Below are 14,303 nucleotides of genomic sequence, written 5' to 3'. Positions count from 1 at the left end.
GCTTATGTGATTAGGATAAACGTGACTGTAGCGGTACCTTAATGACCTGCTCGATATGAATTGTGCTTATGTGATTAGGATAAACGTGACTGTAGCAGTACCTTAAAATGACCTGCTCTATATGAATTGTGCTTATGTGATTAGGATAAACGTGACTGTAGCAGTACCTTAATGACCTGCTCTATATGAATTGTGCTTATGTGATTAGGATAAACGTGACTGTAGCAGTACCTTAATGACCTGCTCGATATGAATTGTGCTTATGTGATTAGGATAAACGTGACTGTAGCAGTACCTTAAAATGACCTGCTCGATATGAATTGTGCTTATGTGATTAGGATAAACGTGACTGTAGCAGTACCTTAAAATGACCTGCTCTATATGAATTGTGCTTATGTGATTAGGGTAAACGTGACTGTAGCAGTACCTTAATGACCTGCTCGATATGAATTGTGCTTATGTGATTAGGATAAACGTGACTGTAACAGTACCTTAATGACCTGCTCTATATGAATTGTGCTTATGTGATTAGGATAAACGTGACTGTAACAGTACCTTAATGACCTGCTCTATATGAATTGTGCTTATGTGATTAGGATAAACGTGACTGTAACAGTACCTTAATGACCTGCTCTATATGAATTGTGCTTATGTGATTAGGATAAACGTGACTGTATCAGTACCTTAATGACCTGCTCTATATGAATTGTGCTTATGTGATTAGGATAAACGTGACTGTAACAGTACCTTAATGACCTGCTCTATATGAATTGTGCTTATGTGATTAGGATAAACGTGACTGTAACAGTACCTTAATGACCTGCTCTATATGAATTGTGCTTATGTGATTAGGATAAACGTGACTGTAGCAGTACCTTAATGACCTGCTCGATATGAATTGTGCTTATGTGATTAGGATAAACGTGACTGTAGCAGTACCTTAAAATGACCTGCTCTATATGAATTGTGCTTATGTGATTAGGGTAAACGTGACTGTAGCAGTACCTTAATGACCTGCTCGATATGAATTGTGCTTATGTGATTAGGATAAACGTGACTGTAACAGTACCTTAATGACCTGCTCTATATGAATTGTGCTTATGTGATTAGGATAAACGTGACTGTAGCAGTACCTTAAAATGACCTGCTCGATATGAATTGTGCTTATGTGATTAGGATAAACGTGACTGTAGCAGTACCTTAATGACCTGCTCGATATGAATTGTGCTTATGTGATTAGGATAAACGTGACTGTAGCAGTACCTTAAAATGACCTGCTCTATATGAATTGTGCTTATGTGATTAGGATAAACGTGACTGTAGCAGCACCTTAATGACCTGCTCGATATGAATTGTGCTTATGTGATTAGGGTAAACGTGACTGTAGCAGTACCTTAATGACCTGCTCTATATGAATTGTGCTTATGTGATTAGGATAAACATGACTGTAGCAGTGTCTTATAATGACCTGCTCTATATGAATTGTGCTTATGTGATTAGGATAAACGTGACTGTAGCAGTACCTTAATGACCTGCTCGATATGAATTGTGCTTATGTGATTAGGGTAAACGTGACTGTAGCAGTACCTTAATGACCTGCTCTATATGAATTGTGCTTATGTGATTAGGATAAACATGACTGTAGCAGTACCTTAATGACCTGCTCTATATGAATTGTGCTTATGTGATTAGGATAAACGTGACTGTAGCAGTACCTTAATGACCTGCTCTATATGAATTGTGCTTATGTGATTAGGATAAACATGACTGTAGCAGTACCTTAATGACCTGCTCTATATGAATTGTGCTTATGTGATTAGGATAAACGTGACTGTAGCAGTACCTTAATGACCTGCTCTATATGAATTGTGCTTATGTGATTAGGATAAACGTGACTGTAGCAGTACCTTAATGACCTGCTCTATATGAATTGTGCTTATGTGATTAGGATAAATGTGACTGTAGCAGTACCTTAATGACCTGCTCTATATGAATTGTGCTTATGTGATTAGGATAAACGTGACTGTAACAGTACCTTAATGACCTGCTCTATATGAATTGTGCTTATGTGATTAGGATAAACGTGACTGTAACACTACCTTAATTACCTGCTCTATATGAATTGTGCTTATATGATTAGGATAAACGTGACTGTAGCGGTACCTTAATGACCTGCTCGATATGAATTGTGCTTATGTGATTAGGATAAACGTGACTGTAGCGGTACCTTAATGACCTGCTCGATATGAATTGTGCTTATGTGATTAGGATAAACGTGACTGTAGCAGTACCTTAATGACCTGCTCTATATGAATTGTGCTTATGTGATTAGGATAAACGTGACTGTAGAAGTACCTTAATGACCTGCTCTATATGAATTGTGCTTATGTGATTAGGATAAACGTGACTGTAGCAGTACCTTAAAATGACCTGCTCTATATGTATTGTGCTTATGTGATTAGGACTCTCCTAGCCCTTTAAGGTATTACAAAGTAATTGGCAGTATTTACAAGACGTGCAAAAAAATGTTTGTTATTCGTTTGTGAAACAAATAAACAAATCAGAAACAATTTTGTCTGAATTTGGCCTTCATTTAGTTAATGAGCAAATTAGCTCCAATTCATTATTTTGTTTTGCACCAGTGTACACGTATGGGGTGATTATCTGTCATGTTAAACACATAAAGCTGTCCAGCTTTCAAATGACCTCACCAGATGGCTTTATATATATATTCATTATGAGAACTCAAGGTAAGTGGCAGTTACCAGTTAGTAGTTTCACCCCAGATGGAACCAAACCTTTTCCGTATTGATAGTAACGTTATGATTACAGCACAGGATATCCAGCTCGACAAGGAAAGCACCTGGCTCCATTTGGGCACAATCCCATTGCATCAGAACGATGAGCAGCTGAGTCCCGGGTTCCAACTTCATGGAGCACTTTTGAATTTTCACACTAACAAACTTATAATTGTCAGTTAACCTATAATTAAACTCAAATTCTTTTCTTTCATGATTCAGATAGAACATGCAATTTTAAGCAACTTTCTCATTTACTCCTATTATCAATTTTTCTTCGTTCTCTTGGTATCTTTATTTGAAAAGCAGAGATAAGCTTAGGAGCCGGCCTATTTTTGGGTTATCACCTGGGTAGCCCTTGCTGATTGGTGGATAAATGTAGCTTTCATGATTCATTGCATGACATTTAACAACTTTTCAATTTACTAATATAATGCATAGCACTCTATGGCAGCAGTGTTTGCAACAGTTTGTAGCAATGTGATACATTGTTGTAAACACTGCTGCCATAGAGCACTAACGATGCATGCACCCTCCTTAGCGCCTATCATCCCTACCTAGGTTTACTCTTACAAAAGATACCTCGAAATTGAAGCAAATTTGATAATAGAAGTAAATTGCAAAGTAGTTTAAAATGCAATTCTTTTTCTGAACCCCTTTACATTATGTCTCCTGACTGCTAATCTTTAACTGGGGTTACTTTGTGATATAGAAACGTCATTTATTGCAACAATGTTTTTTCATGGCGCTCATTTACATATGGCCTCTGATTGGGCACAAAAAGAGAGACAAGATATTTGTGGCTCATCATGCTGAAAACGATGGGCTTTAAAGAATTTTGCAATTCTTTGTTTAATTGCTGACATATACAATTCACGTAATAAAAAAGTCTACCTGTTCTGCCGACTGCGCCGAGCAGAAGTGGGCGTGGCCGAGCGTGACGTGGGCGGGGCCTAACGCGAAGACCCGTGAAGGGGCGGAGCCTAGCGTGAAGGGCCGTGGAGAGAGCTCAAACAGCTCAAGAGAGGGTGGAGAGATGTGGGGAGAGGGGGGGGAGAGGGGGGAAGATGTGGAGAGAAGGGAGAGATGTGCGGAGATGTGGAGAGAGGGGGGAGGTGTGGAGAGAGGGGAGAGATGTGGGGAGATGTGGAGAGAGGGGGGAGGTGTGGAGAGAGGGGGGAGGTGTGGAGAGAGGGGAGAGATGTGGGGAGATGGGGAGAGATGTGGGGAGATGTGGAGAGAGGGGGGAGATGTGGAGAGAGGGGGGAGATGTGGAGAGAGGGGGGAGATGTGGAGAGAGGGGGGAGATGTGGAGAGATGGGGGGAGATGTGGAGAGATGTGGGGAGATGTGGAGAGAGGGGGGAGATGTGGAGAGAGGGGGGAGATGTGGAGAGATGTGGAGAGAGGGGGGAGAGACGGGGAGAGAGAGACAGAGCGAGAGAGAGAGGGGGGGAGAGGGAGAGAGATAGAGAGGGGAGAGAGAAAGAGAGGAGAGAGAGAGACAGAGGGGGGAGAGAGAGAGGAGGAGAGAGAGAGAGAGGGGGAGAGAGAGGGGGAGAGAGAAGGGGAGAAAGAGGGGGGGAGAGAGAGGGGGGGAGGGGAGAGAGATAGAGAGAGAGAGGGGGGGAGAGATAGAGGGGCAAGAGAGAGAGAGAGGAGAGACAGAGGGGGGAGAGAGAGAGGAGAGAGTGGGGGAGAAAGAGAGGGGAGAGAGAGAGGGGGGGGAGAGAGATAGAGGGGAGAGAGAGGAGTGAGACAGGGAGAGAGGGGAGAGAGAGAGAGGAGAGAGAGAGGGGAGAGAGAGAGAGAGAGAGAGAGAGAGAGACAGAGAGACAGAGAGAGGGGAGAGAGAGAGAGAGGGGAGAGAGAGAGAGAGGGGAGAGAGAGAGAGGGGGAGAGAGAGAGAGGGGGGAGAGAGAGAGGAGGGGGGAGAGAGAGAGAGGGGGGAGAGAGAGAGAGGGGGAGAGAGAGAGGGAGGGGAGAGAGAGAGGGAGGGGGGAGAGAGAGAGAGAGGGGAGAGAGAGAGGGGAGAGAAAGGGGAGAGAGAGAGAGAGAGAGAGAGGGGAGAGAGAGAGAGAGAGAGAGAGGGGAGAGAGAGAGGGGAGAGAGAGAGAGAGAGGGGAGAGAGAGAGAGAGAGAGGGGGAGAGAGAGAGAGAGAGATAGGGGGAGAGAGTGCAAAAGAGAGGGGGCAGAGAGAGAAAGCAAAAGAGAGTGGGAGGGAGAGAACGCCAGGGGGGGGTGGGACCACTGTACTGGAAAAAATGGCCCGTGTGAACGGGCTTTAGGACTAGTATACAATAAAATACTATATTTTGTATTCCATTTCTTCTTCAGTTAGTTTCTTATTTATGATCTTGCTTAAAGGGACAGTTTACCCAAAATATTTCACCCTTTTAAATTGTTCCCAATGTATTAAATTGTTTACAAGTAGCTCATTTACCCTTATTTTAGCATTTGAAATAGCTGATTTAGCCTTTAAAAACCAACCTACAATGAAAGTTTCTATACTGGAGTTTAGGCTATTAACAAGCCTATGTAAACAAAGGAACAGAAGAAATTACACTCCCAGTGGGGTGCAGGGTAGTTAAGTAATAAAATGTTAATTTTCCAGTGTTCTCTCTAAGTATTAATTTTTTTCGTTTACAAACAAATATAAGATAAGGAAGCAAGTGTGTGTGTACACAAAGTAATAATATGAGATCTGATTTTACCTGCAAGCTCAACCCATTGTAATAGGCTGTGGTTTAAAAGCACAAAACCAGGTAATTCATATTCACAAATAAACCTGAAAATGCAATTTCTCATACATTTTATACTCTGCAGCTGGTATAACAAGTCATTGGAAATAAAATTAAGGGACAAACAATTTTACAGAGTACTTTAACAGATGAGTGAAGCACAGTTCTATATTTTATAAAAAGAATCGCTCATATGTTTACATTGTACGTATATTTCTTGCACAATGCAGTCATTTTTTTAACTGGATAAACAATGTCTTGAATTGTTTACTCCACAGGTAAATGACCAGGAGAGCACTGTGTCTGTTGAATTCACTCCCACCATCCCCCACTGTAGTATGGCAACATTGATTGGACTGTCCATTAAAGTAAAATTGCTTCGGTCTCTACCAGAGAGATTTAAAGTAAGTATGAGTATGTATTAACCCACGGGCATCCGGAAAAGGCAGCAATACATTTCACTGCCTTATGATCCTCTATGACACTTCGTAATGCTTTTTGTCTCGGTTAAACATGTTTAACAGATCTGACTATACTTTTTTTGTTAAACCATTATCTGTAATGTGCTTTCTTTTAGGTGGATGTCCATATAACGCCAGGCACGCATGCATCTGAACATGCTGGTGGGTATAGCTTCTGGACAAAATGCAGATGTTAATCTATTCAGTTAGTAATGCTAAGACGGAGAGAACATAGTGTTTCTTTAGATTTGATAACCCCCTCAAGTCCTTTGGGAAGATCTGATTGCACCTGGTAGGGTTTCAGACTAGTTTTGCACATTGGTAACAAGGACAATACAAGCTGGAAGACACACAGATGGGATGGTGACTGGTCTGAATATTTTATTACTCGGTAATGAATACAAATTAAATCCTTAATTCCTTTTGGTTTTTATATCAATTGGCCATATGCTGACACAAGGTGATTAGCCCTTGACCAGTCCTTATATAAAAAAAATTAAATGGACATGAAACCCAAGAGTATACAGCTTTAAACAACTTAAACATAACTTAGACATTAAACCTAAATATTTTTTTTCATGATTCAAATAGAGCATGTGATGTTAAACAACTTTCCAATTTACTTATATTATCTAATTTGTTTCATTCTCTTGGTATTCTTTTTTGAAGAAGCAGCAATGCACTACTGGGACCTAGCTAAATGATTTGGTCGGCCAATAGTATGAGGTATATGTGAGCAGCCACCAATTGGCATCTCTTGAGCCCACCTAGGTATCTATTTCAACAATTGATACCACGAAAATAAAACAAATTGGATAATAGAAGTAAATTGGAAAGTTGTTTAACATCACATGCTCAGTGACCAGTGTCAGGGACAATGATTTTAAAAATTCTATTTCTTGGGCAGGGGGGGTGGGGTGTTTTTGGATTCCTCTACGTACATTAATGTATAAAATTATTCCTGGGCTCCTAAACATTTCATGGCTGGCTCCCCAGTATTCTGGGTTTTTTCTGATTTTCAAATTTATCAAGCCCTTAAAGGGCCATGATACCCAAATGTTTAAACACTTGAAAGTGATGCAGCATAGCTGTAAAAAGCTGACTAGAAAATATCCCCTGAGCATCTCTATGTGAAAAAGAAAGATATTTACCTCAAATGTCCTTAGTATTCACATCCCATTGAAAAGGACTTCTAAGCAGCAAATCAGTATGCCTGTCCCGGGACCGGCAAGGGGGGTGAGCCTCATGCACACTCATCTTATTTCCCTATTCAGTTTAAGGAAGTTTACTATGAAATCTCATGAGATCACAGTAAAAGAGTTCATGACCTCCGCATTGATGATGCTGATTGGCTGCTGTACATTTCTTGCTTTTTTTTTTTTTTTCCTGCAGCTGGACAGCAGCTGAAGTATAACTTTTTACACAGCACTTACTCTGCTGAGTTGAGGAAGCTGTGAGGTAAAATATATTCTTTTTTTACATAGAGATGCTCAGGTGATATTTTCTGTCAGCTTTTAACAGTTATGCTGTGTCACTTTCAAATGATTTAGCATATGAGTATTATGTCCCTTTAAGTAGTGACTTTAATTTACAGAAGAAACTTTTTAATATTAATGCTTTAGCTGTTGGTGGGTTATTTAGTATTTTTTATACAGTCCTCTGTTTTGTTTTTGTATTATACATACACTGTGCTCTCACCACTCCAGACTATGCTTGTAGACTACAACGTTGGTGACTTCTGTTTCAGCATAACATACAATCATTGCTATTCAAATCAAGCACAGTGGCAAATACGCATGGAACAGTGTGAAATAGACACCCGCTAATCCAAATCATGCATTACAGCAGAAGTAGCATGCGTACCCAACACTTCCCCAGCTATGTTAATTGCTGCAGGAAACTAAACACGATTTTCTACACATAAGACAGCTATGTTTCCTGGAATCGCTATTCAAAAACCGCCCAAAAGTGCACCAACCACACAAATCCACACCTAATCTTGTTACTTAAGTTCTCTATCTGCTTTGTAGACCTCTCCATTGTGAGAAACGGGGCAAATAGACTTTACAAACTTTTTTTTTTTTTTTTAAATGAAGGCTTGACTTTTACATGTTTTTCATTGTGGTTTAAAATGTGCGTCCATGCATATGAATTATGGGTCATTTGTGTAGATATTTTAGACTGACGTTGTGACATTGACTCCATGCTCATAGTTTGTGTGTCAGAATTCTGAGTGGTGGTACGAGTCACATGCTTTGGGTTATACGGTTTACAGGAAGTACTTCCTCAGTGCTATCAGTTCTGCATGCCTAGACGTTATTCTCTGTAGTCTCACTTGAATTGTTCTCTGTATATTGTCAGTCAGCCAGGAGAGCTACAGATTTACACAATCTGCCTTGTGAACTAATAAAGATACATTTGTTCTATAGCAAGTTCCAGATTTCTTGTCTAAAAGTCATGATGTTTAATATGGTAAAGGAAGGAATTAATAGAAATAAATATAACCACCTGCTATTTCTACTAGAACATCAAACACACACTTTCAGTATACTCAGGTGTCTCATGCTACATCTCTGCTCAAAGAAAGATTAGAAAAGTTTGCTAATAATCCCTCTACAGCAATAGTCCTTTCCTCTAGTACAGTATGCTAATAAAATGCATCATCTACAGTATTATAAACATTTTATTCTTCACTTTTTGAGCAGCAAACTAAAAATAATTGCTGAACTTATAGCACCTTTTTTATAAAGCATTACAGGCTAAAGTTAGCTTTTGTGAGTTGCTCAGCGGTCATTTTGTAGACAGAGCTTGTGTTTAGTTTATTTACCACTAGGTATATCTCATCTGGCAAACTGTATGTTATTTATAACGGTACTCCATTATGCTGGGTGCCAGTGGCGCCTTAAAAATGTCTTCCCTACGTTTGAGGGTCTCCTCCAAATCACCCTTTTGTGTGCGTATATCCTGCGGGTCTGTCAGGGATGTTAAGCACACTGAGTGCTGCAAGATAAGCAGTGACACTGTGCTGTGATACACACCATTGCTGGCTGACCTCTTTTATTCCTAACAGTAGTAGTATATCTAGCACAGCCTTTTATTCAAAGTACAGTATTCACTGTCACAGAACATGTACCAAAATATAAAACAACATAACCGTTTCACCAGTGAAGTGTTGATGGTTTGTAGAGCTCATCCTGTTATTGTACTACAAACCGCTCGCTTTCATATAAGTTAGCGCTTGTCAGTTTTCCATTACTGGCGCTAACAAATTAGAGAGAGTCATTTTTGCATTAAAATAGCCTTTTTAATTGCACTTAATAGTTTACATGTATTATAGTTGATACTTTGTCTCTTGTCTGGCTGGTTTGTAGCTCATTGATTTTTATTTTTTCTAATTCTTCCTGACTGTGATTTTCTCTGCCTTATATATTTTACATAGAAGTGTATATTTGTATATGCATATAGTATCGTAACTACTTTCAATTCTCCTCTCTTTTCAGTAAACAAACAACTGGCTGACAAAGAGCGAGTTGCTGCAGCGCTGGAGAATTCTCATTTGCTAGAAGTTGTTAACCAATGTTTGTCTGCACGGTCCTAAACTCAAAATTATTTTTTCTCTTGTTGTTTTTATGGGTACCAAAAACATTTTGTTTACACGAGCTTGCTGCTATTAATACGTAGATATGCCTGTTTAGCATCAGCAATACAGTAAAAGCCTAATACCTAAAAACAACCCGTCAGCTTAATATTAATGATTTACAGCTGATACTTCTTTCTTGTACCCTTTAAACAATCCATGTTAACATTTGAATGTATTCGAGAGAATATCTTGCTAAATGTGCACCTTAGAATATGTAATGTCATATTGTGCATTATAAGCATTGTCTTATATGTATATAACCTTTCATAATAAAGTCTTTACATGTAAAAAATATTCCCATTAAACTCACAGGATTATTGTCAGTGTTTCATGTGTATATTTATACTTTGTAGCCCTGAACACAGCAGCCGTATACGGAACACAGAAAATCCCGTAATCTGCAAGTTGTATGAGGAAAGGATTGACATTAGCCTCATGTAAAATGCTCTTCTCACTATTTGAATGTTAGATAATTTGCATAGCAAAAGGAAGTTATTTGTAAATGTAAAGTGTGGCCGGGACAAGAAATAGCTGTTACTGAAAGTAACCATAAATGTGATGATTCTAGACCTGCTGATCTATGAGACAGAAGGGGGAGGTATTAGTGAGTATCCATATAGCTGAGTAGTTCTTAGCTGAAGGCTCCGTGACACCTTCCCTCTCTTTATCCACCATCTTAGGGATAACTTCCATTAAATATGTTTAAAACAATATCCACAGCACGTCTAGAAGACTAATAAGATATAAAATCATATGAGTTTCGTGCTCATTTATCTAATCATTCACATCATTGTTTAAAGGGACACTAGGCATGTGCAGTTGGATCAATTGTGATGATCTGAACTCTGAAGAATACGGCCATTCGCTAAATGAAACTTTTCGAAACTTGATTTTTATTTTTTTTATTGTGAAAGTGCAGCACACTAAGAACTGGATTTGCACAGATCTTTGTGTTGCTCTTTCACAAGAAGGAATCCGGCTCCGAAAAGAGCTTAATGCTGTGAGTGGCTTCCGCATTCAGATCATCACAAATGCACAATGCTACTAAGCTCTAAATACATTTTATGCAGCTCCCTCTAATTGACACTGTCTTTTTGTAACCTAAGTTTCACTGCAGGTATCTGAAGGAGAGTTGCTGCACATGTGTAAACACATCAACACTGGAATGCAGCTAAATTTCTTTCCTAAGATATGGAGAGTTCACAACGTCGTCATAGTGGGAATATCACTCCTAGCCAGCAGGAGGAGGCAAAGAGCACCACAGCAAAGCTGCTAAGTGTCACTCCCCTACCCATAATCCCCCGTCATTCTATTTGCCTCTGTCAATGGAGGAGGTGAAGTTTGGTGTCTGAGGAAAATTTGATTCCTTTCGCTACAAGAAAGATTTTTGGTTATAGCTGTAGTTCGCGTCAATCTCTGCAGTAGAGTAGTGGTGTCTTTAAAGCAGTTAGAAAGTTGTGAGGTAGTCCTTGCTGGGTTTTCTAACATATTTGCTGCCCATGGTATAGAAAGCCAGAGTAGGTTTACTCTGTTCTTTCATTTTCAACAGGTCTCTGTAAGGAGTATGTGTCCTTTCACACCTTGTGAGCTGTCTACCTGCCCGACAGCTGGATTTGCAGGTAAGTGCTTTTTGTCTTCTAAGTCTGGGAGATGTTGCACTTAAGAAAATTCCCTGCATTTTATTTGGGACATTTATAATCCTTAGGGTTTCATTTTGGCAGTGTGCAGTAGCGTTATGTGTATGTGACTAGAGACTGGGTTAATCCTTCTTATGGGAAGGAGTTAACTTTATAGTTGTGGCTCATTCTTTATTTTATAATTGCATAAACTGTTATTCTGTGTGAATTAGCAATGCAGCATTATTAACACATGGATTTATCTCAGTTGTCTATACACTTTGAGGTATTTAAACTGTTTAAATCTTTATATTCCCTGGGGGTCATTTTTTTCAACTCTGGGGCGTTTTTGTATTTGAGTGCTGGAATGGAGTTTGTTAAACTGGAGATGCGGTTTTTAGTTCAGTAGATTGTGTATCGATGTCATGTGAAGCAGTATACTTTTACCAGTCTTTATGGCTGTGGGATATACTCGGCTTGATTCGCGTGCTTTAGCCTTATTGCGCACTTTCAGCTCCTCCGATCACATGACCTACACGCTTTTGCTCTGAGGAGTTCATTTGAGCGGCGTCTGCTGTGCCTGTAAGACCGGCACAATTTCTCCAATGAATACCCTGTGTTGGTCTGCTTTTTGTTTACCAGAGAGGTAGGTGGGCACCTCAGTTCTGCTGAGAGGTAGTGGTTGTGAGTTAAGGGTGTTTTTATAAAGTAATAACGCTTAGGAATTTAAAGTGACAGTACCCTTATTTAAACAACAAGAAAAAAATAAAATATTTTTCTTTTCCTGTCTTTCTGGTGGATCACGATATTATAGGGTCATGGAGCAGGAGTCTGTTCCTATAGACAAATGCTTTTTATGTCTGGAGAACCAGATTGTGTTGCTATGCAATTCTGTATCTCATGTTTAGATAAACTTTAAAATGTAAAGTTTATTTTATTTCTGAGCCTAATGTCTCTCAGGATGATGCTGTTCAGGCAATGCCACAGCTTTCTCCTCAATGTCCCAAGCCTCTATGGCGTCACATACACTGCCCTGCAGTTTCTCTTAGCCTCCTGGAGGAGTTTATTTGCCTGCAGAAATTGCTGCTCAGGTATCTGCAGCATTATCTGTTTTTCCTATGCTAAATGGAAAACGCAAGAGGAAAATTAGAGATTCAGATTGTAAGGTTTCTGCTCCACCTACTGTTACGCAGGTGGCTCTCCCTCAAAAGTCTGATGAGGAGGATACGTCGGTAGCCTCTGAGGGTGAAATCTCAGATTCGGACAGTATAATTCCTTTATCTGATACTGAAAAAGTAAGCTTCAGATTTAAGCTTGAACACCTTTGTGTACTGTTAAAGGGACACTAACCCTAAATTTTTTCTTTCATGATTCAGATAGAGCATGCAATTTTAAGCAACTTTCTAATTTACTAATATCAATTTTTCTTTGTTCTCATGTTATCTTGATTTGAAAAAGCAGTAATAGAAGGTTAGGAGCCGACCCATTATTAATTCAGCACCTCGATAGCGCTTTCTGATTGGTTTGCTACATTTAGCTACAAATCAGCAAGTGCTATCCAGGTGCTGAACAAAAAATGGTCCGGCTCTAAAGCTTACAGTACTGCTTTTTCAACTCAAGATAACATGAGAACAAAGAAAAATTGATAATAGGAGTAAATTAGAAAGGTGCTTAAAATTTCATGCTCTATCTGAATCATAAAATAAATAAATTGGGTTTAGTATCCCTTTAAAGGAGGTATTGGCTACTTTGGATGACTCCAATACTCCTGTCGTTGTCAACCCTAATTTAGTAAACTTTATAAATACTATGATGTTCCTTCCTCTGTGAAGGTGTTTCCTGTTCCAGACCGTTTATATCACAGGAATGGAAAGAGACAGGGATACCTTTCTCACTGTCTCCCATCTTTAAAAAGCTGAAGGCTTATTTGAAGAAGATGTATGTTCATCAAGGTCTTCAATGGTAACCTGCAGTTTACCTTTAAGTCCAAGCTTCTGACACTTCCTTACAAAGATAAGACCTTGTTTGAGCCTGGTCTGGCAGAGAATTTCGGGTGGAAAAGGGTATTTTCTACCACAAGACAAGAAGAACAATCCTAAAGGTTGTCAAAGTAATTTTTGTGCCTTTTGTAACTTCAAAAGAAAGTCTTCCTCTTCCAAGCAGGAACTGTCCAAGTCTTCTTGGAAACCCAATCAGTCTTGGAGCAAGGGGAAACAATCACAGAAACTAGCTGCTGAGTCTAAGTCAGCATGAAGGGTCTGCCCCAGGTCCGGGATCGGATCAAGTGGGGGGCAGGCTTTCTCTATTTTGTCAAGCATGGATACGAGATCTCCCAGATCCTTGGGCTGTGGACATAGTATCTCAGGGTTATTAAATACTTTCCCTCCCAGTGGCAGATTTCATCTCAAGATTATCTGCAGACCAAATAAAGAGAGAGGCATTCTTGAACTGTGTTCAGGACCTTTCCTCCCTGGTAGTGATAGTTCCAGTTCCAGCAAGGGAACATGGCCTAGGATTCTATTCAAATCTGTTCGTGGTTCCCAAAAAAGAGGGGAATTTGCAACCTATTTTAGACCTAAAGTGTCTCAACAAGTTTCTCAGAGTACCGTCCTTCCAGATGGAAATCATTTGTTCCATTTTTCCTTTGTTCCAAGAAGGTCAGTTCATGACACTTTCAGTTTTGTGGCTTTTCCGTTTGGCCTTGCCACAGCTTCCAGAATCTTCTCAAAGGTTCTGGGGGCTCTCTCGGGGAATTGCAGTGCTCTATTCCTGGACGACATATTGGTTCAGGCGTCATCTTTTCAACAAGCAAACTCCTCATTCATAGATCTTGTTGTCTTTTCTACGTTCCCATGGATGGAAAGTGAATCTGGATAAGGTTCCCTTGTTCCAGCTACAAGGGTGGTTTTCTTAGGGACCATAATAGATTCCCTATCTATGAAAAAATTTCTGACTGAGGTCAGAAAATCCAAAATTCTCTCCTCTTGCATCTCTCTACAGTCTATTGTTCGGCCATCAGTGGCTTAATGTATGGAGGTAATTGATCTG

The 14,303-nt window shown here is 39.8% G+C and overlaps 1 protein-coding gene across 1 annotated transcript in view; it reads left to right on the top strand.

Annotated features, from left to right (window-relative positions):
* Positions 1-9,958, top strand: part of CIAO2B (cytosolic iron-sulfur assembly component 2B) — a 45,724-nt gene extending 35,766 nt beyond the window's left edge. Inside the window, exons 3-5 of the mRNA XM_053712629.1 lie at positions 5,817-5,942; positions 6,116-6,161; positions 9,500-9,958. Coding sequence (XP_053568604.1) covers positions 5,817-5,942; positions 6,116-6,161; positions 9,500-9,597 — 270 coding nt within the window. The 3' untranslated portion in view covers positions 9,598-9,958. The remainder of the gene's footprint in view (positions 1-5,816; positions 5,943-6,115; positions 6,162-9,499) is intronic.
* The last annotated feature ends 4,345 nt before the right edge of the window (positions 9,959-14,303 follow it).

Source organism: Bombina bombina, chromosome 4 (assembly GCF_027579735.1).
Source record: "Bombina bombina isolate aBomBom1 chromosome 4, aBomBom1.pri, whole genome shotgun sequence".
Lineage (NCBI taxonomy): Eukaryota > Metazoa > Chordata > Amphibia > Anura > Bombinatoridae > Bombina > Bombina bombina.
This window is presented reverse-complemented; position numbering and strand designations above follow the sequence as displayed.